Genomic DNA, 22,686 nt, shown 5'->3' with positions numbered 1-22,686 from the left:
AAGAGACTTAGTGTTTTTTTGTTTTCGTTTTGCACCCATTACATCATGTGATGTAGAGCCGAACTTTTCCAAATATAAACTTTGTCTTGCCAACAACCGAAGGAAATTTAGTTTTGAGATCTTGAGAATGTGTATTGTAGTACATTTAACAGTTCAAATAGTATTCTAGAAGACACTAAACAAGTTGAACAGAACATAAATAATTCTCATTACATTATATTTTAAATATATTGTATATATTTTGAAAATATTGGATAATTTACGTAAATTGCATATAGTGTGGAGATATTATGTATTGTGCATCATAAATTGTGTCTATTGTGTATATTTATTATGTATATTGTGTAAGTATTGCATATGTGCTTATGAAAGAAGCCGAAAGGAAATGTATATTAATTTATTTTGAAAATTTCGCATTATAGGTTTTTATTTTAATATTTGATAAATTAGCTGTCTTTCTTTGGAACGTCACTGTACAGCACCAGCAGACTGGACTGGACTTGGTTTCATGTACACATATCTCTCCCTCTGCCGACTCCCATCCACCTCAAACACAGTGACAAAGCTGCCTATAGTATGGACTTAGTAAACTTATTCTATCGAGTCCAAAATCTCAATGTCTGTTCAAGACATATTACGAGAATTGTCCGAAGGCTGTAATGTTAATAACTTAATTTTGATGGTAGAATGCACGGATTTAATAAGTTTTGCATGATCGGTGTTTCATAAGGAAAGCAGATACAAATATGGTTGGTTGTATTTCGAATTTTTCATTGCAAGAGAGCAGTAAAATATTTTACATTTTTCTTTGTTTTTAATTTTACGAAACAATCGACACTCGTAAGTCTGGTCATGTGATTATTATTACACACAACTTTCGCTGAAGATGATACAGAACAAATAAAGAGCGCAAAACTCAATCTATATGCACGTTATTCAAAGCTAAATTCTGATGCCGTAAATATGAAATTAATGTCGAAGACTGAAGCAAGATCATTTATCAGAGAACATTACTTCCGTTTACCGATTCACATACTACTACTGTGAATAATAATAATAATAATAATAATAATAATAGTAATAATAATAATAATAATAATAATAATAATAATAAACCTTTATGGGTTGCATCATTCAAAGCCTTGCACATGCTTCCCGAATACGATTCCTCAGGTTCTTTAGATCTGTAATTTCGTTTTGCACACTTTTGCTTGATAAACCCCCAGGAAAAAAACGGCGTCAGGTCAGGTGAACGAAATGGCCATATTCGTGATGAACCTCTGCCAATCCATCTGTTAGGAAAGCGCTGGTTGAGGTACGCTCTAACAGTTAACGCAAAATGCGGGGGTGTTGCGTCGTGCTGAAAGACAACACTGTCAACAATGCCATCCTGCTCTAGTTGTGGTTCCAGAAAGTCTGTCAGCATGTCTAGGTAAGTGTTGCCTGTAATTGTACCTTCTGCGAACATGAAAGGACCGTAAACAGTGGCTTTTGTAAGCCCAAGCCACACATTCACTTTTGGGGTGTCCCTTTGCCATTCATAGATGGCGTATGGTGGCTCGTTACTCCATGTGCGACAGTTGTCTTTGTTCACTTTACCACAAATGTGGAATGTGGCCTCGCCACTAAACAGGATATGATGGAATAAGTTTTTGTTGTTCGCATCTTCCATTAAGTCATAACACATTGCCCTACGAGCTGCATAATCTTCTACGTCTAGCTTGTGTAACACCTGAATGTGATAAGCATGCTTCTTCAATGTAAACCTCAAAATCTTCAACACAGTTGGTCTGGACACATCTAGCTCTTTACTTAAACGACGAGTCGATGCTTGACGACTTCTTTCGATGGTTTCTCGGATCTATGCCAGTCTCCTCGGTTTCAGCAGGTCGACTGGAACGTGGAGCATCGGCGACATAACATTCCCTCTGAAATTTATTGACCAGGAGTCTGATATTTGCTCGTGTTGACGCCGGTTTGTGGAATTTACGTCTAAACTCCTCTTGCATCTCTGCATTAAGTTAAACGGTGCAATCGAGCACCGAAAACACCCACCTGTTCTTTAATAGTCAACAAACTAATATATCAACCTGAAACGGAAACCAAATTCCAAGGTTAACTCGAAAATGGATCGAGACTTTATAATCACCCTGTACTTTAAGTGTCACTAATTTTGTCGCAATGTACAACTGTGTACATTCGTTAATTGTAAAATATAAACCTGTTTGATTGTCACTGAATCAATGTTTGTACTAAGTTAATATTCTTTCACCACCACACGATTTTAGTTGTACGAATGTGAAATAGTTTATATTTATTAAAATGTTGTTGTGTATTATTTCTTGTCTATTCACTATTTAAATCATATTGCATTCCACAGAGTTCCAAATATGTAGGTTTTTTTTAAAAGAACACTCTCCAGTCTTAGTTTAACACATTTTTGTTATCAGCAGCTGGTCGTATAGGATTCAAAATTCTATCGCAACATTAGGATAAGTATTGTGCACGCACGACTGTTGGAGACAGCAATTTTCTAGACGTATACTTTTCAGTCAAGTATAGTATTTATAACGCGGAATTCTCAATTTATGAAACGGGATATTCCCGCATATCAACATCAGACACAAGTCATTATAAGAAGTACACTGATCCGAAATCGAATCACTAAACAATTTCAGATGTTCGAGTGTCTTTACAGTCACAATATTTTTGTAAATCACGACACGTTTTAACATTTATGTCCAATTTACACAATTTATACCATAACATATTTTCGTCCTTGGCTGAACAGTAATCATATCCCGACTCTTTTACAAGCACAGGCAACGTTACAGATTTTATTGTTGTATCTTCAGAGTACCTACCTTCAATATATCACAACTGAACTCCTGACGAAAGGTTTACTTTATAAACAGAAAATAGGCAAGCTGTGTCGAAAAAAACGTATTAGAATCCAGTAAACAACACGAAACCTGCATCCATTAAACTCCGAAAGAACAGAGCTCCCTTCACGTGACGTCTTTCATTTTGCTTATAAATTTGAAGGTACATCAATAAAGTCAACATCATAACGTCATGCTATATCTTGTGTTTCTTAAATCTGTAGCCGTCTATAGGCAATGTTTTGGTGTCTCAACCTGGTTTCCTAGGTATCACTGGAGTGCTGTGTTTGGTTACTTTGAGTACAAGTGAGATGTACATCGATCATACTAGCTTCGCTTGGGTTCGGAGAGCAAATTGCGAACCAATAGTTCACACTGCAGTTCAGGAGTCTCCCTAAACGCTCTGATACTGTGTTTACATCTGTTTAGTCGTGTACCTGTGTGTACCGATAAGTCGGTGAACAACAAGAATAGTACTTGTGTACAACTACCACTTGGACTTAATAACAATAACAAAGTATCTATTTAAAGGCAGTTTTAATGCAATAAAAGATAATTTTTATCAGAGAAAGACAAAACTAAGAAGAAAAAAAATCAGGAGGCAGCCCCTATACTTTCAGAAGCCATCACATTTTGTCAACACAAGCAATGAGAAAACCATTCGAGATAAGACGAAGATAAATTTACTGATATATTATCAATATTAAATATCTATGCAATGCAAATATACTGTACGCTCCCAGAGACTCTCTGAAGCTATATAAGACATTATCTTGAGATGTACAACAAATGTAAAAATATTCATTTAACTTCATCTTACAGACATTTTTAACGTTATGTATTAATCATAGTGGCATAAAAGAAATCGAAGTCTTAAACACTTTTTGAACTCAATAAACAATTCAAGTGCCACATACACTTTTTTATTCCCCATACTACTTAGCGCCCGAAAATTGTCTAACCCTCATTTTGTACAGGGAATATCGTTTAACTGTCCCGGAGAGTTGGAATTTTTCGATCGCGGCCGCAGAGCGACTGTCTGCCTTATGCATGCACCCGCTGTTCGCCTGGCAGGCAAGCATTGTACAGTTATTTGTACTTACCCAGCTCATATTTTATGCTCAAAATGTCCCCCATTGAATGTTACACATAGCTGACCCTTCTCATAAAATTATTATTAACTTTCACAAGTTCAGCAGCACTGATTGATTTTATTTCAGCTCTTTTGTAGTCTTTACGATCATTTATTGAACCTGTTTTTTTTTTTAGTTTTTTTTTAGCTAGGTTTTTATTGTTTTTACACAAGATACGGGTCTGTTCGGAAATTTCTGTCGGAACTTGCCTCGCTTATTCCCACAACATTTTCTGTATTTTAAGTATTATAAATATACACACGCACACGTAATGAAAATGGCATTAGAACTAAACACTTCACATACTAATCACCAGGTTTCGAGACTTGGGACCCGATACAATAAGTTTACTGTGCACGTACTATAGGTTGTTGACTCGCTGCAGGTAGTGCAGACGTGGCGAAAATGCGACCGTGCGCCGAGCCACTGTGTAACCTGCAACGTGCATAGCACCTATGGAGGGAGGCGGACACCAGAAGGGGAAGTGAAGCAACTGTCTGACTTATTAACGGATTTTCATTTTCATTACGTCAAGCACTTAAATAAAATCTTATACAGTACAAAGCTACAAACTAATGTTTAGTACATGTAACGAAGAAAGAAATGAACAAGAAAACATAGGACACATTATCACAACCTAAAATTAATTATTGTCTTCAGAATGTCTCTGCGACAAAGTTTCAAAATCAGGAATTATGTCACTTACTGCCAGTCGTAGTTGATCACGAAGGTTTTTGTCTGTCAGTCGTGATCTAAATTTGGTTTTTACTATTTTCATTGTTCAAAATAATTTTTCACAAACCTAAGTTGCAGGGAACATGGCTTCAAAAGAGCAAGCGAAAGAACGAAGCTTCGGATATTTAATTTTTGGCAAAGATTTAAAAGGTTGAACATTTGTCAAGTCCTTACATCTAGCTTTCATTTAACATCACATTGTAAATCTGTGAGTTTAAATTGAAGATCTAACCACATTATTCGTACATCTACTGAAAAAAGGATCGACGTACAGAGATGATGATGATGATGATGATGATAATAATAATAATAATAATAATAATAATAATAATAATAACAAAAACACTTAACCTTTTAATGTTTCATCTGTAACATGTAGTTACTTATAATGCTGTTTTATGTTGTACAACCGTTTTCCTCGTAATACCTGTGAATTAGTCATACATTTAATATTCTCATCATATTGTCAGCAAAAAAAAAAAAAGGCGTCCTCCCATCCTACTTGAAACCTTCGTTTTAGTAGAAGTACATGGTTTTGAGAGAGACATTGCTACGATACGACACTCACAGGTCAGAGACAAATACAAATGGAACGGAGTTTGACTCCAGTGAGTGAGAGGGTGGGGGTTGTGGAAGGTAGCAAGCAAGGGAAATGCACAGTTATCATTGCGAGCCACAAATTGCTCGTGAGTCACATTTTCGCCACGGCTGAAGTAGTGAAAGGTAGACATGTGTTTGAGGTAATAATGTTGCTATTTAGAGTAGAGTACGGTAGTATGGGGAAATACACACGTATGGGTATTCTGAAAGTAAATATACATTACACAATGACAATATCAAAAGAATGTGAAAAGCATCTTTTCTCGTTTCTTTTAAAAGCATTTGTGTTTCATTATACACAGTGTTAATGGTGGAAATAAACATGTACCGGTAGCAATTTTAATATCTTCATTTATCCTATTGGTCGTCTTTAGGAAGTGCAGTTACAGAGCCGAATTGCAATGTACTACAAGATACATTTTCAGTGTCTCAAACGTAAATCTTTTTCGGTTATCTGCCAAACAGTTTGTACTGTGACAAGCTATGCTCTACGTCGCATGACGTGATAGGAGCAAAACGAAGAAACCTAACATAATTGCAGTCTCTAAGAGACAGTCTCTTATTCTCGGGTGACTCTTGTCCACTAATTTGCTGTTCGTCAGAACCTTCAAATCCAGAGCGTTTTCCTTTGGGTACTTGTTGGCATTCATTCTACAGTACCCCCACCCACTGTACGCTTTACCACTATACTCAGTACGCCGTTATGCGGATATCCTACTGAACTCCTCTATCGGGTCCGAAGTTTCGAAGCCTACTAATCACTAACTCCACACAAATAATTAAACACAGCTCAGAAAATAAAGAGCATTTGAGTATACATCCACCCCGTACGGCAGCCAGTCCAGCACTGAGACCGCCAACCGGGAACTGTGTGATCAGCGTTTTAGTCACAAGGTCGCCTGGGATTGGGAAGCGGCAACTCTCCGGGACAGTTGAAAGATATTCCTGTATAATATGTAAAACGGATCTAGATACTTTAGATCTAATTAAAGTTTGGAATTAATAAATGAAAAAATATAAATATCAGCAAAAAATTAAAATAACACAAATTTTGCGTGCGTGCTTTACGAGTCTCTATATATTACAATCAACAACTGTAAACATTTTAAGTGTTTAAAATAAAAAAATTCCATCCTTTCTGATTCTGATAAAATACATTTTATGACATGAAGTGCTCGCTGTTTATTTTCGTATATTCACTCAATAGCAGACCTGAACTATTATCCGTCCAGGCCGAGTGACGACCAGACGCATCTGAAAACTAAACTCATTATCTGCTGTGATTGTTAGTCTCTTCGTGTTCCCCCTTAGTCGGTCTGTACATCAGGGCATATTGAAAAAAAAAATTCCGAAATTCAGAACGTAAGGGTTTACAAAAGTTGGCTGTAACCAGTAAAAACGCTAGGTCTCTCATTGCATTTTTCACCGAGATCCAGGAGGTCTAAAGAATATCATACCTTACTTACTTACTTGCTTACTTACTTACTGGCTTTTAAGGAACCCGGAGGTTCATTGCCGCCCTCATATAAGTCTGCCATTGGTTCCTATCCTGAGCAAGATCAATCCAGTCTCTATCACCGTATCCCACCTCCCTCAAATCGATTTTAATATTATCTTCCCATCTACGTCTCGGCCTCCCCATAGGTCTATTTCCCTCCGGCCTCCCAACTAACACTCTATATGCATTTCTGGATTCGCCCATACGTGCTACATGCCCTGCCCATCTCAAACTTCTGGATATAATGTTCCTAATTATGTCAGGTGAAGAATACAATGCGTGCAGTTCTGTCTTGTGTAACTTTCTCCATTCTCCTGTAACTTCAGCCCTCTTAGCCCCAAATATTTTCCTAAGTATCTTATTCTCAAACACCCTTAATCTATGTTCCTCTCTCAAAGTGAGAGTCCAAGTTTCACGACCATAACGAAGAACCGGTAATATAACTGTTTTATAAATTCTAACTTTAAGATTTTTTGACAGCAGACTGGATGATGATAAAAGCTTCTCAACCGAATGATAACACGCATTTCCCATAGTTATTCTGTGTTTAATTTCCTCCCGAGTATCACATATTTGTTGCTGTTGCTCCCAGGTATTTAAATTTTTTCACTTCTTCAAAGGACGAATTTCCAATTTTTATATTTCCATTTCGTACAATATTCTGGTCACGAGACATAACCATGTACTTTGTCTTTTCTGGATTTACTTCCGAACCTATCTCTTTACTTGCTTCAAGTAAAATTCCCATGTTTTCCCTAATCGTTTGTGGATTTGCTCCTAACATATTCACGTCATCCGCATAGACAAGCAGACGATGTAACCCGGTCAATTTCAAACCCTCTCTGTTATCCTGGACTTTCCTAATGGCATATTCTAGAGCAAAGCTAAGAAGTAAAGGTGATAGTGCATCTCCTTGCTTTAGCCCACAGTGGATTGGAAACGCATTTGACAGAAAGTGACCTATACGGACTCTGCTGTACGTCTCACTGAGACACATTTTAATTAATGGAACTAGTTTCTTGGGGATACCAAATTCAATAAGAACATCATATAATACTTCTCTCTTAACCGAGTTATATGCCTTTTTGAAATCTATGAATAACTGATGCGCTTCTACTCTTATACTCTCATTTTTTCTCGATTATGTGTCGAATACAAAATATCTGATCAAGAATATCATACCTACCCAAAGTAAAATTATTTATTTTTTTATCTTCGTAATTCTTCGGTGAATGGTCAATGGGGGTTTAGTAACTTCTATTCCATAATTTTTATTTTCTGAAAACCTACTGAAAAAGAAAAACTTAAGTTTTTATTTGATTTTACGGACTTGTGTCTGAGTGGAAGGCAAGTCATACTTCAGTAAAATGATCATTTTTCCTTAAGTCTTGTTTTCTAACATTTTGTCAGTAGACTATTAACGATTTATGTGGATATATGCTCTTAATATCACCACTATATGATGTACTGGAGAAATATTATGTTGACCACTTAAGATTTTTATGCCTCTGTGCTTAAACTAACATGTGTCAACACTGTATTAATGAGGAAGCTTGTGAGATTTATATTTCCTCTGTTGTCATATTCTAGAATATGAAAGAATAGCATCAACGGTTTACTGGAAGTGTTGTTAAGATGTTCTGTATTAGAGAGAAAATGGTTCTTCTTGTACAAAAGTAATAAAGGTAGATAAAATATTTTTTAATAAGAGAATTTTCTGTAGGTATTTCTATTTTTAATATAAGATATGCAGATTGACTCCTTCTATAAGTTATAATCAAATTAAAATAATGATTTTAATGATTGATATTATTTATTACAGACAACTGTTATGAATTATTTTTTGTGCACTACGATAAAATTTTCTTCGAATTTTACTTCTAGCACAAATTAATTATAACAATAAATACATGAAAACTAGTGATTCAGATGCGATCCTACTGATAGAAGAAGGAATTGAAAATATTGTTATTAATGTTGGGATCACTAGCAGTGAGGTATCAAAAAGGGACGATGAAGCAACAATGCTCGTAACAGCTGGTTCGGAGACTGACGCTGCAACGAAAGAAATAATGGGCAAAAGTTTTTCAGTTATATCCCCATTGAGTGAAATTGCAAGCGAAGATGGACTATCGACAGCATACATCAAAGACTAACAAATCGACCCGCTTTGTGGGTTGGAAACCGGGACAGCTCGCGAACGTGAGAATATGTAATCTCTTTGTTCTGGTTGTGACAGAAACTATTGTCTATATAAAAACATCAAATGGACTAATATTGCAGTGAATTATGTTCAAAGTCAATTTACTGTATAATATCGATAATGGTAATGTGTTGTTGTGCTACGAGTATAAATTAGTGTTGTGGGATTTAATCGATTATTCTAATAGATTAATCGATCAATTTATGTTGTAAGATTAATCGATCAAAAATATTTAATCGAATAATCGAGTCGATTAAAATTAATCGGTTGTAGTTGATATTAATTATTATTTTGTTAGTACAAACTCATACTAAAATTCCGACAATATTTCTCTCTCGGAAATTAATTAGATCTATTTAAAAGCACAATAGTACTGTTATTTTATAACTGTAAACCAGGTAGCGTAGGGAAAATCTTTGCACAAACTCTTCAGAAAGAGATGGAGATATGAGGACAGTGACCTAAACTACCTCCATTGAAAGTTGAAACACAATGCGAAACCCTTATTAAGTTTTAGGGTTTTCCAAGAAAATGTCCACCTTGTCAGCTCATCTTCCTAGCATATGAAATACATACTGTTCTGGGATCGTCCCCCTCATACCTTATAAAGCAGTCATGTCTACACTGTTTGCAAGTGAGAGCGTAACTACCATCTTCTCTTTCTAAAATCTGGTAATTCGATTACGATAGGGGTGAGTCTTCTTCTTTTTCGACAGCTGTAGTTTTGCAGTTGCAGTTTCTGTACTGAGTTTGTGAGTTTGTATATGAAGGTTGTGTGTTAATTTGATAAAGAAAAAATATCAGTTTTACTGTGATTTGTGAAAAGTGTAAAGTCCATTATGTCATATGAGAATTTGAGAGGTAAACTCGGGAAACGTTTGGATTTAAAGTGAACGATCGTGGATAAGTGCCTGACAAAAAAAAAAGCTTTTTCGGGTTTAGTGATATAGAAAACATTGTTACTAAACGTAGAGCAGCACTTAATTCGGAGCATGTGAATGCACTCACATGTTTAAAATTATGGATGAAACAGTATTAACTAGGTGAGTCTTCATACTTTTTGCTATTTATGTTTGTCTCAAAAATTCCTGGAGAAATTGACAGAATAAATTATAAGCCTCATAATAAATATGTTAGTATGTAATTAAAATAGTTGTTTTGTAATATAACGATACAATATACACAGATATACAACCTTTAATACTTAAACTTATACCGAACACAAATTTAACAACTATTGCGTATTACAGTATATTAAAACATTTTCTAAACTCGATCAAAACTGGATTAATCTATCGATTAACCGATTAAATTGAAATCGTTCGTAAACAGGACAATTGGCGCGCTCATCTGCCAGGCCCTCACTCGCTTTGGACGGTTAATAAGTAGCGTTGGATGGCGTCAAGTTCTACTCCATACATAGGCCTACCTACACTGTTGCAGGTTGCTTGGATCCTTTAGGAAACCAAACGCAGGACTCTAGTTATCAGTCTGCATAAGTACAACCTTTTGACACATCTGCTGGTTGAGTTGCCTATCGTTGAGGCGTTTGTGACTAGCAGACTGCCATTCACAGGAATGGTGGTGAGATGTAAACAGAAACTACCTCCACTACTAGTTTCTGTTCAATGCCAGCCTGCTATTTACTAGCCATAGGCTTCGGCAGACACAGAGTGGACGCGTATGGCGTCAAGCGACCTATGTCGTACTCGGAATTGAGTTAGGATTACGTAGTGCCGTCTCTATTACTTAACATCTTTGGAACTCGCTCCTGCGCCAACATGATTTCGGTCACGATCAATATTCTTTCTGTTTCCACGTATGGAATGATAAACAAATCCGCAGCGATTCACTTTTAATCTTTTAAATGTGTTTTAACTGTACCGCAGAGCAGGTTGATGCATGGGAACGATTTACTGTGCTTAGTAGGACGTTGTTACGTAATAATTACGTAAATAGGAATCCACTTCTCATTACATTCTCTTGAGATATTATTTGCATGACAGTAGGTAATGTGTAACGTGTGGAGCTCAACAAAGATAAATCAGTGTGTTGTCACGTATACTGAAGTTCCATTCCCCAAATAAAGGTCCCTAAACATTATTATACATAAACACAATATAATATTTGTTACTCAGTCAAATGACAAATCAATGTAAAATAATGACTTATATTGAGATATTGTATAATTGTGCCTGAAGATACCTGAATGGGCGAAAACGTTTGCAATTTTGTAATTCATGTATATAAAACTTAATGACCATATAATATAAGTCATTATTTTACATTGATTTGTCATTTGATTGAGTAACAAATATTATATTGTTTTTATCTATATTAATTGACAATCTGAATATTTCCATCATGCTTTCTAACTTATTATTATTATTATTATTATTATTATTATTATTATTATTATTATTATTATTATTATTTCTATTATTATTTCTTACCAATGAGTATTATTGTCACACTAACACTACTTATCCAACTTTCATTATTTACTTTCATATTGTTTTATGGTCTAGATATTAATGTAATAACTATGTAGCCAATTGTATTCAATTAGAATTAAAGTCTGGCTGAGCGGAAGAGAAGGCCTACTGGCCTTAGCTCTGCGATATTAAATACATGAATTATTAAGTTATTAAACCTTGGATAACGATCGAATAGCCTTCTTGGATAGTAGGAAAATAAATAGCAATTACCATTTGCCTCAACAATAACAATTTATTAATATAGGTAACAACTGAATGACTTAAGTCATAACAATTTATTAATATAGGTAACAAATAAATGACTTAAGTCATAACAATTTATTAATTTAGGTAACAACTAAATGACTTAAGTCATAACAATTTATTATTTTAGGTAAAACTAAATGACCTAAGTCGTAACAATTTATTAATATAGATAACAACTAAATGACTTAAGTCATAACAATTTATTAATATAGGTAACAACTAAATGACATAAGTCATAACAATTTCTTAATTTAGGTAACAACTAAATGACTTAAGTCATTACGATTTATTAAAATAGGTAACAACCAAATGACTTAAGTCATAACAATTTATTAATTTAGGTAACAAATAAATGACTTAAGTCATAACAATTTATTAATTTAGGTAATAACTAAATGACTTAAGTCATAACAATTTATTAATATAGATAACAACTAAATGGCTTAAGTCATAACAATTTATTAATATAGGTAACAAATAAATGACTTAAGCTATAACAATTTATTAATTTAGGTAACAACTAAATGACTTAAGTCATAGTGATTTATTAATATAGGTAACAACTAAATGACTCAAGTCATTACAATTCATTAATATAGGTAACAACTAAATGACTTAAGTCATAATAACGGAAAAGCCGTAACAATGAAAAAAAACAATATGGCAAAAACACTTAAATAACACACACGCACGCATGCGTTAAAATACACCTCCAAACCATGGGATAAGAACAAGGCATAAAAATATCGTTATGTACCAGGTCGAGAATAAGATGAACCATTTACGTATTCCAAGGAAACAACTGCTATAATATGCAGAGCAAAAAAGGTAGAAAAAATAATCACTTACTCTCGATCGCTATGTAATAGGTGTTTCCACTTTACATGTAATATTTGAAAAAGACAGCAAGCTTTCATATTATAATAATAAGATAGAATAATCGCAATAACTTTCACAGGATGCTTTACAGTACAAGTCATCAGGCGATAATGACTTTGTTAGAAAAAAACAGAAACGTATTCCTCAACTTGGCTGAAACACTCGGAGCAGTTTACTGTAACTCACAACATCCTACACTTACAAAAATGAATGTCCACCATAACTAATAAAATGCCATGCGTGGACATGTAGAAACAGCAGGCTCACAAAATGGCGAGACATATAGAACTTACACTTAAATCAGCGACAGAGAGTCATGTCCACATATAAATTAAACTAAAATTAGTCCGACCAGCGTCAAATCTTGGTCGCCAGCTACCAATACAGCTTGTCACGAAACACGACTTCCTCTCAGGCTAATGCCGGCCGAGCCCTGCTCGTCTGCCGCACCTGGTAAAAAGCAACTCTCCCCTCGAGCGGCTGCCGACCTGCCATCTCCGCTGGTAGGAATACGAAAGCCTGATGAGCCCGCAATCTGCGACTTCCCATGTTTCCGCACGCCTGGTAGAATTCCGACTCGTCAACAGGGCGAAAACTCTCGCCCACGAAAACACAACAACGGTCAATAATTTGAACCGACCAATCAGAGACTAACTCTCGTACACACTAGTACTTTCGCCTTCCTGTATATAAAATAAATAAATGAATCAGAGAACATAACTGCGAAAATAAGAACCAAAAGAAAACGCCATTTATGAGAAAAGAAAGAAGCAACATAGAAGAGAAAAGAAATCACAAGGGATCAACAGAAAAATAATCAAAAAAAGAAATATTTAAAAGAGAAACAGGGTACAGAAAAAACAATCGGCACAGTGTCCCTAGATCTATTTGCAGCTTACAACTCCATCACATAGAAGATGTCTTGTTTTTAACATATAAAAACAAAACACATAATTATAATTGTTACTAAAATAAATAAATTTTACCACCATCACCTCACTTCCAGTACCATCACCAGTACCACCACTACCACTACCATTAACACCACAATCAACAATATATAATTATATTAAAAATGGGACCATTTAACGCCTTCTATGTAGGTTCTATACCAGGCCTGCACAAACGGTGCTCATTGAGCGCGGCCGCTCCTTCGGAGCGGAAGAGTCGTCTAACAGCTCGCCAGAAAGGTATGTCGAAATGACGTAGGCCTAATATAAGTAGAGGATAGTCCACACAGCTCGCATATCTGGTGTAGTGTGTATTATCAGTAGCTATTTCACTTTGCCTATCTACGGCTAAAGACCGTTTGAATAATACTACTAGTCTGGTTGAGTTTAAAAGACTAAACCTCAGCAATAATATCCACGACAACATAAGCTGTCTGTGAAAATTATTGCTATGTTTGGCTCAAAATTTATATTTGTGAGCAACTGCTTTCTAATATCAACTTTAATAAAATCAGACATCGAACATGTGTAACTGATGTTTCATTACGATCAGTACTGTTCCTTTCAGCTGCCAACAGCATAAAACCCCGTTTTGATATATTGATAAATAAAAATATAACAAAATGATATTGTAGCTACAGAGTTTCTGTTATTTCTGTACAATAAATATTTCTTTATTAATTAATAATAGTCCAAGATAGTTTTGTAAACACTGAACGGGAATTCATTTCATGAACACTCGTACTAGTACTTCCTTTTGTGTACATTTTCTACGAGATCACCCCTTCTTCCAATCCACCCTTATACAGAGCGCAGCCAGTATCTGCATTCCGCTCTCGAGCTGTGAGCCGAATCGGAGAGCGCAACCCTTGTCCACGCTTGCTCTATACCTTCACTCTTGTTAGAATTTCTGCTATCCAATTTTACAGTGCGTAAAGAAGAACATTTATTAGAATACTGTAAAAAATGTACTCCGAGATTTCCGCAAGAGCGAATGTTTTTAGCATTGCCAAAACTGAAGATGTGGTCATTGGCTTGCAGTCTGTCCGTTCTCCTGTAAACAGCGACTCACTCTGAACCGACGGTACTCAATATAATGTGAGCCGCATATGACTCTTGAACGAATAATTTTTTTTATCCAGTGCTAGTACTTGATTTTATGTCATTGACCCAAATCTCCCCTCTAAAATTGCAGACAGGGGACACTGGAGTATCCCGGGAAATGTTTGCGTAGCACAGTGTTCCCTGCCATAAATTCCAATTTGCCATTCAAATATTATTTCTTTATATAACATACAAGAATGCCCCATGTGTGTATATATGTTTAGTCAACAGTACGAAGACTGATTGGAGCCCCGTGACACCAATAAGGCATCACTCTTAGGCAACTAAGCCAGGAGATAATGAGATATTGAAGGGACTTTCTTTTCCCCTCCATTGCATACACCGCTGACTTAATATATTTCACTAATTAGGCTTGTTTTTCTTCCTCTGATGCATATCGTGAAGTGAGACGTATTGCCTGATAGTAATAGATGTTTGAACCAGAACCTCAGTCAGAGTATATAATCTGCACAAATGCACTTGATTTTCTATGTTGTCAATTATGATTATGATGAATACGATAATGATTATATTAATAATCATAATCATGATGATTATTATTCGGTGGTTCAAGCATACTCAAAGTATTTTTTTTAATTGTCTAAGGAGCATCTTTCACTTTTCAAGCTTCGTCACTTTCAAATTTTTATCTAAAAAATTGAATACCGATAGTTCAGAAGTCACATTAAGTAATATATCAAATTACAACCATCATCTTCTTGCTTCTGGACGTCATCCATAGATTAAAAAGGGGTTAAATAAATATATAATAAATGTTAACTATCATCTTATCTCCTAAACATTAACTCTGTTGTTTGACACTAGAAGGACCAATCGGTCATTTTGGCTCAATTTGATAATTAATTTATTTGTATCTCCTCTGTGTATTGGCTCATCAAGTTCATTCTTCGGGACTCTTATTGAATATACTCCCTTTAGATCCCCTGAAAATGTTAGGTTCCAATCGTTATTATCTTATTATTTATGGATGTAATAAGAACAGCTACCTAGATGAACAAACACAGGTCATTTTGACCGGTCTGCATTCTCTAATTTTCATGCAACAACAAACTTCAAATATTGCTGTTTTATGATCGTCTTCCGCCTTCTAACAATGAACTCAATTCCACCATGTAGCAAGTTTATTGAACGTACTATGCCGGAAGTCTTTTATATTACCGAAAATATTTCCTTTACGTAAACTGGTTGATACTCAAAACGTATGAACGACAATAGGGAGTTTATAATCGCTTTCCTGTGACATTACAATACAGTCAATATAATATTTTGGATGACAGTAGTGGCAATTCTTTTGATAACTCTGTGAAGTATTTTATTAGTCTATCTCAAGATTCTTATTCGCCATTTACTGTAGCTTTTTTTTTTTTTTTTTTTGCAAACAAGAAAGGGTTTCAACAATGAAGAAGATTATAAACAAATGAAGAATTCTGCATTATTTAGAAACATTGTCTGAAATAGATTCGGAGAGAGTATACTCAGTATTTCTGACGAAGATGAGAATGAGACTGGTGATCGATAGGCCTATATTTCGCATGATGTATATCCCAGCAGTATTCAGGAAACCAGGGAGGGAAGCCTTTCATATTGGAAGGTGTCACAGCAGAAATAAGACACGACACCACAAATCTTCAAGAGTACATACATACATACATACATACATACATACATACATACATACATACATACATACATGCATGCATACATACATACATACATACATATATATGGTCCGTCCCAGGATTCTGTGCAGTACCTAACTTCGGGCATATGGGGGGCGGAGTATATCTGTGCCGGAGTGTATTACAGGCAGCATCAGTTCGAGTCAGCTTAGGGGTAAGATGCTCGTGGTAGAAGGTAGAGTAGAGTTCAGATAGAAATCTTCCCCTCCTGCAAGCGATTGCTCGCTTCGTTCAAGCAATACCTCCCCCAGAACAGTCATTGGCCCTAACCCTCCCACATAACACTTGCGCAGAGATCTTGTTCGTCTTTCTACTCCACAGATCCCTGGGACGGGCCATAACTGTTTTGCCCATGGGCAGGTCTTTCATTGCAAACCCAACATTCTCCAATCTTTCCTATTTCCTGCCTTCCTCTTAGTCTTCGCATATGATCCACATACCTGAATGTCGTCTTTCATCTGATTGATATCGTCTTCTGCCCCAACTATTCTCCCGTTCACCATTCCTTCCAGCGCATCCTTTAGTAGGCAGTTTCTTCTCAGCCAGTGACCCAAACAATTCCTTTTCCTCTGCTTGATCAGTTTCAGTATCAGTCTAACTTCACCCACTCTTTCCAACACAGCTTCATTACTTACTCTCTCTGTCCACTTCACACATTCCATTCTTCTCCATATCTACATTTCAAATGCTTCTATTCGCTTCTCTTCACTTCGTCTGATGTCCAAGTTTCTGTCCCATACAATGCCACACTCCATACAAAGCATTTCACTAGTCTCTTCCTTAGTTCCAAAGATCCGCAGGAAATGCTCTTTTTTGTCTATTAGAAGCTTCCTTGGCCATTGCTATCCTTCTTTTGACTTCCTGGCAGCAGCTCATGTTACTGCTTATAGTACACCCCAAGTATTTGAAGCTGTCCACTTGCTCTACTGCCTCATTTAGAATTCGCAAGTTTATCATGTATTTTTCTTCCTATGACAATGATCTTCGTCTTACTGTATTTGCATTTATCTTCATCCCATACAGCTCACAGCTGTCATTTAGCTCCAGTAGCATATCCTTTAGTATCATTTTCTCTTCTGCTTATAACGCCACATCATTAGCAAATCTTATGCATTTTATTCTTATTTCTAGTACTATCACTCCTCTCATGTTCTGAAAACAGTTCTTTACTAAATCCTCCAAATAGATGTTGAACAGGGTAGGTGATAAAGGACATCATTGACGTACTACTCTCCCATTTTCAATTCCTTGTGACATTTCTTCTCCTATCCTGACTTTCACTCGTTGTTCCATATAAAGATTAATGAACAGTCTTCTCTCTTTCCAATCCACATCAGTTTATTCCAATCCACTCTGTCAAAAGTCTTTTCTATGTCCACAAATACTACATACACTTCTTTATTATTCTCTAGGTACCTTTCGCCGATTGTCCGTAGCAGTCCAATTGTATCTCTCGTACTTTTTCCCTTCCTGAAGCCAAACTTCAGTTCTTCCAACTGTTCTTCCATCTTAGAAAATAATAGTCGATTCAGTATTCGCAAGAGAATCTTCGCCAAGTGCGATATTAGACTGATAATCCTTAACTCCTTACATTTCTTGGCATTATTTTTCTTCGGTATTGGAATCAACACTGTGTTCGTAAACTCTTCAGGCCATTCGCTTTTCTCATACATTTCGTTGCATAATGATAGAATTTGCTTCTTGTCTTCACCCAACCATTTCACTAATTCATTGGGGATTCCATCCATTCCTGTTGCTTTCCCATTCTTCGTTTCCTTAAGCGCTAGTTCAACTTCTTCGTTTAAAATTGGAAATCCTTATTCGTCTTTTGATACGACTTCTTCGTCTTCTATAGCTAAGTCATGTGGACGATACCTTGTCTCATCTAACTCTTCTACATATTTCTCCATCTGTTAGTATTCCTTATTTGTCTGTTATTTCAGTCGTCCTATATCAACCACATGGATTTCCTACTCTTATTTGTGAAGTCCAAAGATTTTACTTCGCGGTACATTAAATCATATCTTCATTCTCTTTCTCGATCCTCTATTTCTTCACATTTGTCTTTCATTCAGTCTTCATTTGCTTTATCAGTTTCTTTTCTTAGTTCGTTGTTTAGCTTCCTGTAATTTCTTCTACCTTCTTCTGTGTTGATGTTTTTCCATTTTCTTCTCTACTCCATCTTCTTCAACATTTTCCCTGTGACCCAAAGTTTCTTAATTCTCATACCTTCTGTATATCCTATTGCTTCTTCTCTTATTAGACCTTTAGAACAGCCTCTATAGTTTGAAATTAGTCTGAAAGAAACCAATTTATATTATAGTGACTATCTTTTGTCTCTGAACACTTTCTTCGTTTAAGAGTAATTTTAAATTGAGTACGGTATTATTATTAAAATAAATTTTCTCCTTATCTCCTTCGTATAGCATATTTTTGTACACTATAAAAATGTTCTTAACTCATGAAGCCTGATTTTGAAGTTATGTATCGTATTTATTGTCTTTGTCTTATGTATACATAGTTTAGCGTTACAAATTCAAAACAGTAACAAATTAATAAATATTCCTTTGCAGTACACAGACTGGGAACACCTTGGAGACGGGTACCTGAACCAGAGGAAGATTGCAGAAGTGGTGGGCGACTATTTTTTCATATGTCCAACCAACCTGTTCGCTGAACAGTTCGCCGAACGTGGCAACCGGGTCTACTACTACTACTTCACACAAGTAAGAGAATGAGACATGTTAAATCATATAACACACATCGAGAATTTTCAGATACGTGACATTTGTTATTTTTTAAGATCACATTTTAAATATATATATATATATATATATATATATATATTGTTTCAGAGAACTAAAACTTTATTGTAACAAGTTGCATTTTAGTTGAGCAACATATAAAATATCGGCATGAAACATTGACTCCCAATGGTGGTCCTAATAACTATTTAAAGCAGATTTCTAAGATCAGGATATCTCTTCAGCTTTAATCTTCTTTCTTGTCTTGGAAATGGCATTTAGAATTTCATTTAGAAGAGGATTAGAATGATCAGTAAAAGAACGAAAAAGTTTGTGTAGCAAAGAGAGTTGTTAACTTCGGGACTTGAAGGGCTCCATGAAATGCAGATGAATCATAGTACATCACCGATCAGTCTAATAACTGGTTTTTCACTGTCTGTATTCTCGTAAAGCAGTGGTTTCTTAAATTTTATGTGTTCATTGACTGCATACATATTATAATGTTGCATTTTTCGGATCACTAACGTTATTGGCCTAGCTTTATACTTTTGTTTAGCACAGTGTAAAGAATATTTTCATATAAAAAACTGTTTAGTTTTCACTATAAAAATAATTACAAACTCGTTTAGTTTACAAATTTTCAAAAAGTTCCTTTGATAATAATAAAAAAAATCTAGAATTATATTTTAATTAAAATTAAGACAAATTTTCCCTCGAAAATATTCAAATCAACTTTACCACAATTTAAGTCACACAGAGTTATTTGCACAATGTTGGTTGCTTCACATTTGTCAGCCCACGTTGAGTTCTGTGGCTATAGGGGGAAGAATTGGATCGGTGTCTAGTACAGTTCCAGGGTAGCTCAGTTGGTAGAGCGTTGGTACGTTTAACCAAAGGTCCCGGATTCGATGCCTGGTCCCGGAACAATTTTCCCCTCGAAATTATTCAAATCAACTTTACAGAGAGTTATACCTGAAGGCTTGATTTGCATAATACACATCACTGTACGTTACAGAAAACCACAATTTAAGTCACACAAAGTTAGTGTGCACTCAGTGTTGGTTGCTTGACGGTTGTCAGTCCACTTTGAGGTCTGTGGATAGAGGGAAAAATTGGATCGGTGTCTGGTAGAGTTCCCGGGTAGCTCAGTAGGTAGAGCATCGGTACGTTTAAACAAAGGTCCCGGGTTCGATGCCCGGCCATGGAATAATTTTTCCCTCGGAAGTTATTCAAATCAACTTTACAAGGAGTTATACCTGAAAGCTTGATTTGCAAATATTCGTTTTAGATGTTTGTTTCCTGAGTTAAAACATGATTATTTTCTTCAAATAAAATTAAGCACTAACCACTGTTATTATATTGTAAATTGACGAATAAGAACACGTGCCTTTGTATCAAGCATGTCAGTCACTTGATAAACGGTGTTCTTTACACAGATATTGCATTAACACAGATTCAGTAAAGACATCAGCTCAAAGAATTTGAGTGACCACAAAGGTCCTGAATACAATAAACATGTACAATATAATGTGATTTGAAGCATTAAAGAAAAAAGAAAGTTAATTGTTGAAGGCAAATGATATAAGTGGATTAATTGAAATAGAGATGATGCTGTAATATTTGAAGAGAATCCTTGATAATATTTGTAAGGACAGACATTACATAACCAAAAGGAGTGTGAAGATCCTTAAAATAATCCCATGTGAATTTTGTAATAGAACCTCTACTGCCAAACAGCAAACCCGTGACAGATCATTGTTTAAGAGGAACGTTGTAGTTTTGAGAAATATAGGGCAGACTTTTTCTCAATATCAACTTCGGTGGCCTGACTTAGGTTCCTTTCGAAACGGATGTAGGATCAAGAGCAAGAGCCCGTTTTAAGCGTCCGTTAATAGAAATAATGTCTGCCCGTCTAAAAGAACCATCTGATGATACACAATGTACTTCTTCATGAATCTCCCAATTCAAAGTTTTTAACGACGTCGCCAAACCATGTCTTACACGATGATGTCTAGCATTGATCAGCAGCTCGCCTTTAGGGTATTGTCCAAGCACGTGTCGTAGTACGCTCTACTACTTACCTCTTTGCTTATAATAATTTCGTACGTTAATGACTTTTCCTCCAGTATTTAAAATTGTGTTTTCCTGAAGTGTTGTTATTAGTTTGTGACACTGAAGATTTCTCTGATCTAGTCGAAGGGACGGAGTTGATGGTATTTGTTAAATATGGAAAAATAAAACGATGAAAACTACAAGGTAGCTAGTATAATAATTTTTACATCTTTGTAAACAAGATCCCATCAATATAATGTAACATTTAAGCAAAAAAATAATATTTGTTTGCAGCCATGTATGCCGGCTCAGTCAGCGAGGTCGATCCAGCACAGATGTATAGGTAAACGAGTAGAGAGGGGAATAGTCTTCATGGAAAGATAAATTGTCAGTCACATAAACTCGGAATTTGCTAGCAAGGAGACAGATACTCGCAAGTTCGATACGAAGGGAGATAGATATTCGGAAGCGAGTACTGAGCTGGTCATTTAGAATGTTACAGATTTGTAACAGAAATACGGAGTACCCCAGCTTGAGATTCATCTAGCGGTAACGTACAGTCATTTTGTATGAGAATTTGATAAGAATACTTCTCCTCTCGTTTACCTATTTGATAGTAAAAGGACTGGAATAATGTGCGATGTAATAGATTGTAATACTGTACAGCGTATATACATTTTTTTTATTTATTACGAACCGATAGTTGATATTGAATTTGAATGTGATACAGAAAGTTGTATGCATATCGGCCGTTATACATTTCTTGCCATTCATATTTATTTTTTATATTGTTCAATTAATTATTACTGTTATATTATTGTATGTATTATATTTGTACTATTTGTATTTTAATTTAATCATATTTTATTATTATATTAATTTAAAATTAGCCTTGATTTAATTCTGCTCGTTTCCACTGCGCCATGATGGTCAAACCCATAGTCACCTTTTAAATCTGACTCAGTAGACGTACCCAATATGCTGTGTGAGACGTTTCACATATGGTTTTCTAGAGAGTGCGAGTGGTTCAATAGATGTATGTTGTGAAGGTCTCAGTTTTTATTAAATTAGTTATAGGCCTACTCAAAATAATTAATCAATTTGACAACCCTACATCAAATAGTCTTAAGTGACAATATGAAATTCCTATGTTAAGATATAAATAGTCTTATATGATGATATTTAGTTTCTATGGATAGTTATAAATAGCGTAAAATAGGCTAATAACATTCAGTTTCTATCGTAACTTGCAAATAGTCATAAACGATTGGTTGCTGTGGTAACTTTATGTACTGTATTTCAATGTGGAAATACTTAGATGGTACAGTAATTCACAAAAGTAATATTCTGAAAAGACTTTTTATAATTCACCATCACGTAATTAGCAATCACTTGTCACAAAAATGCTTATCTTCATCTCGACAACGTGGACAAGTCTGTTACGCACAAAAGCTTCCGTGGT

The 22,686-nt window shown here is 35.5% G+C and overlaps 1 protein-coding gene across 1 annotated transcript in view; it reads left to right on the top strand.

The window, feature by feature from the left end:
- The window catches only part of LOC138705028 (acetylcholinesterase-like), a 510,423-nt gene that overhangs the window by 359,215 nt on the left and 128,522 nt on the right, over positions 1-22,686 (top strand). Inside the window, exon 3 of the mRNA XM_069833576.1 lies at positions 19,002-19,154. Coding sequence (XP_069689677.1) covers positions 19,002-19,154 — 153 coding nt within the window. The remainder of the gene's footprint in view (positions 1-19,001; positions 19,155-22,686) is intronic.

The sequence above is a fragment of the Periplaneta americana genome, chromosome 8 (assembly GCF_040183065.1).
Source record: "Periplaneta americana isolate PAMFEO1 chromosome 8, P.americana_PAMFEO1_priV1, whole genome shotgun sequence".
In the NCBI taxonomy this organism is placed as follows: domain Eukaryota; kingdom Metazoa; phylum Arthropoda; class Insecta; order Blattodea; family Blattidae; genus Periplaneta; species Periplaneta americana.
Note: the sequence above shows the minus strand (reverse complement) of the source record. Positions and strands in the feature narration are given on the sequence as shown.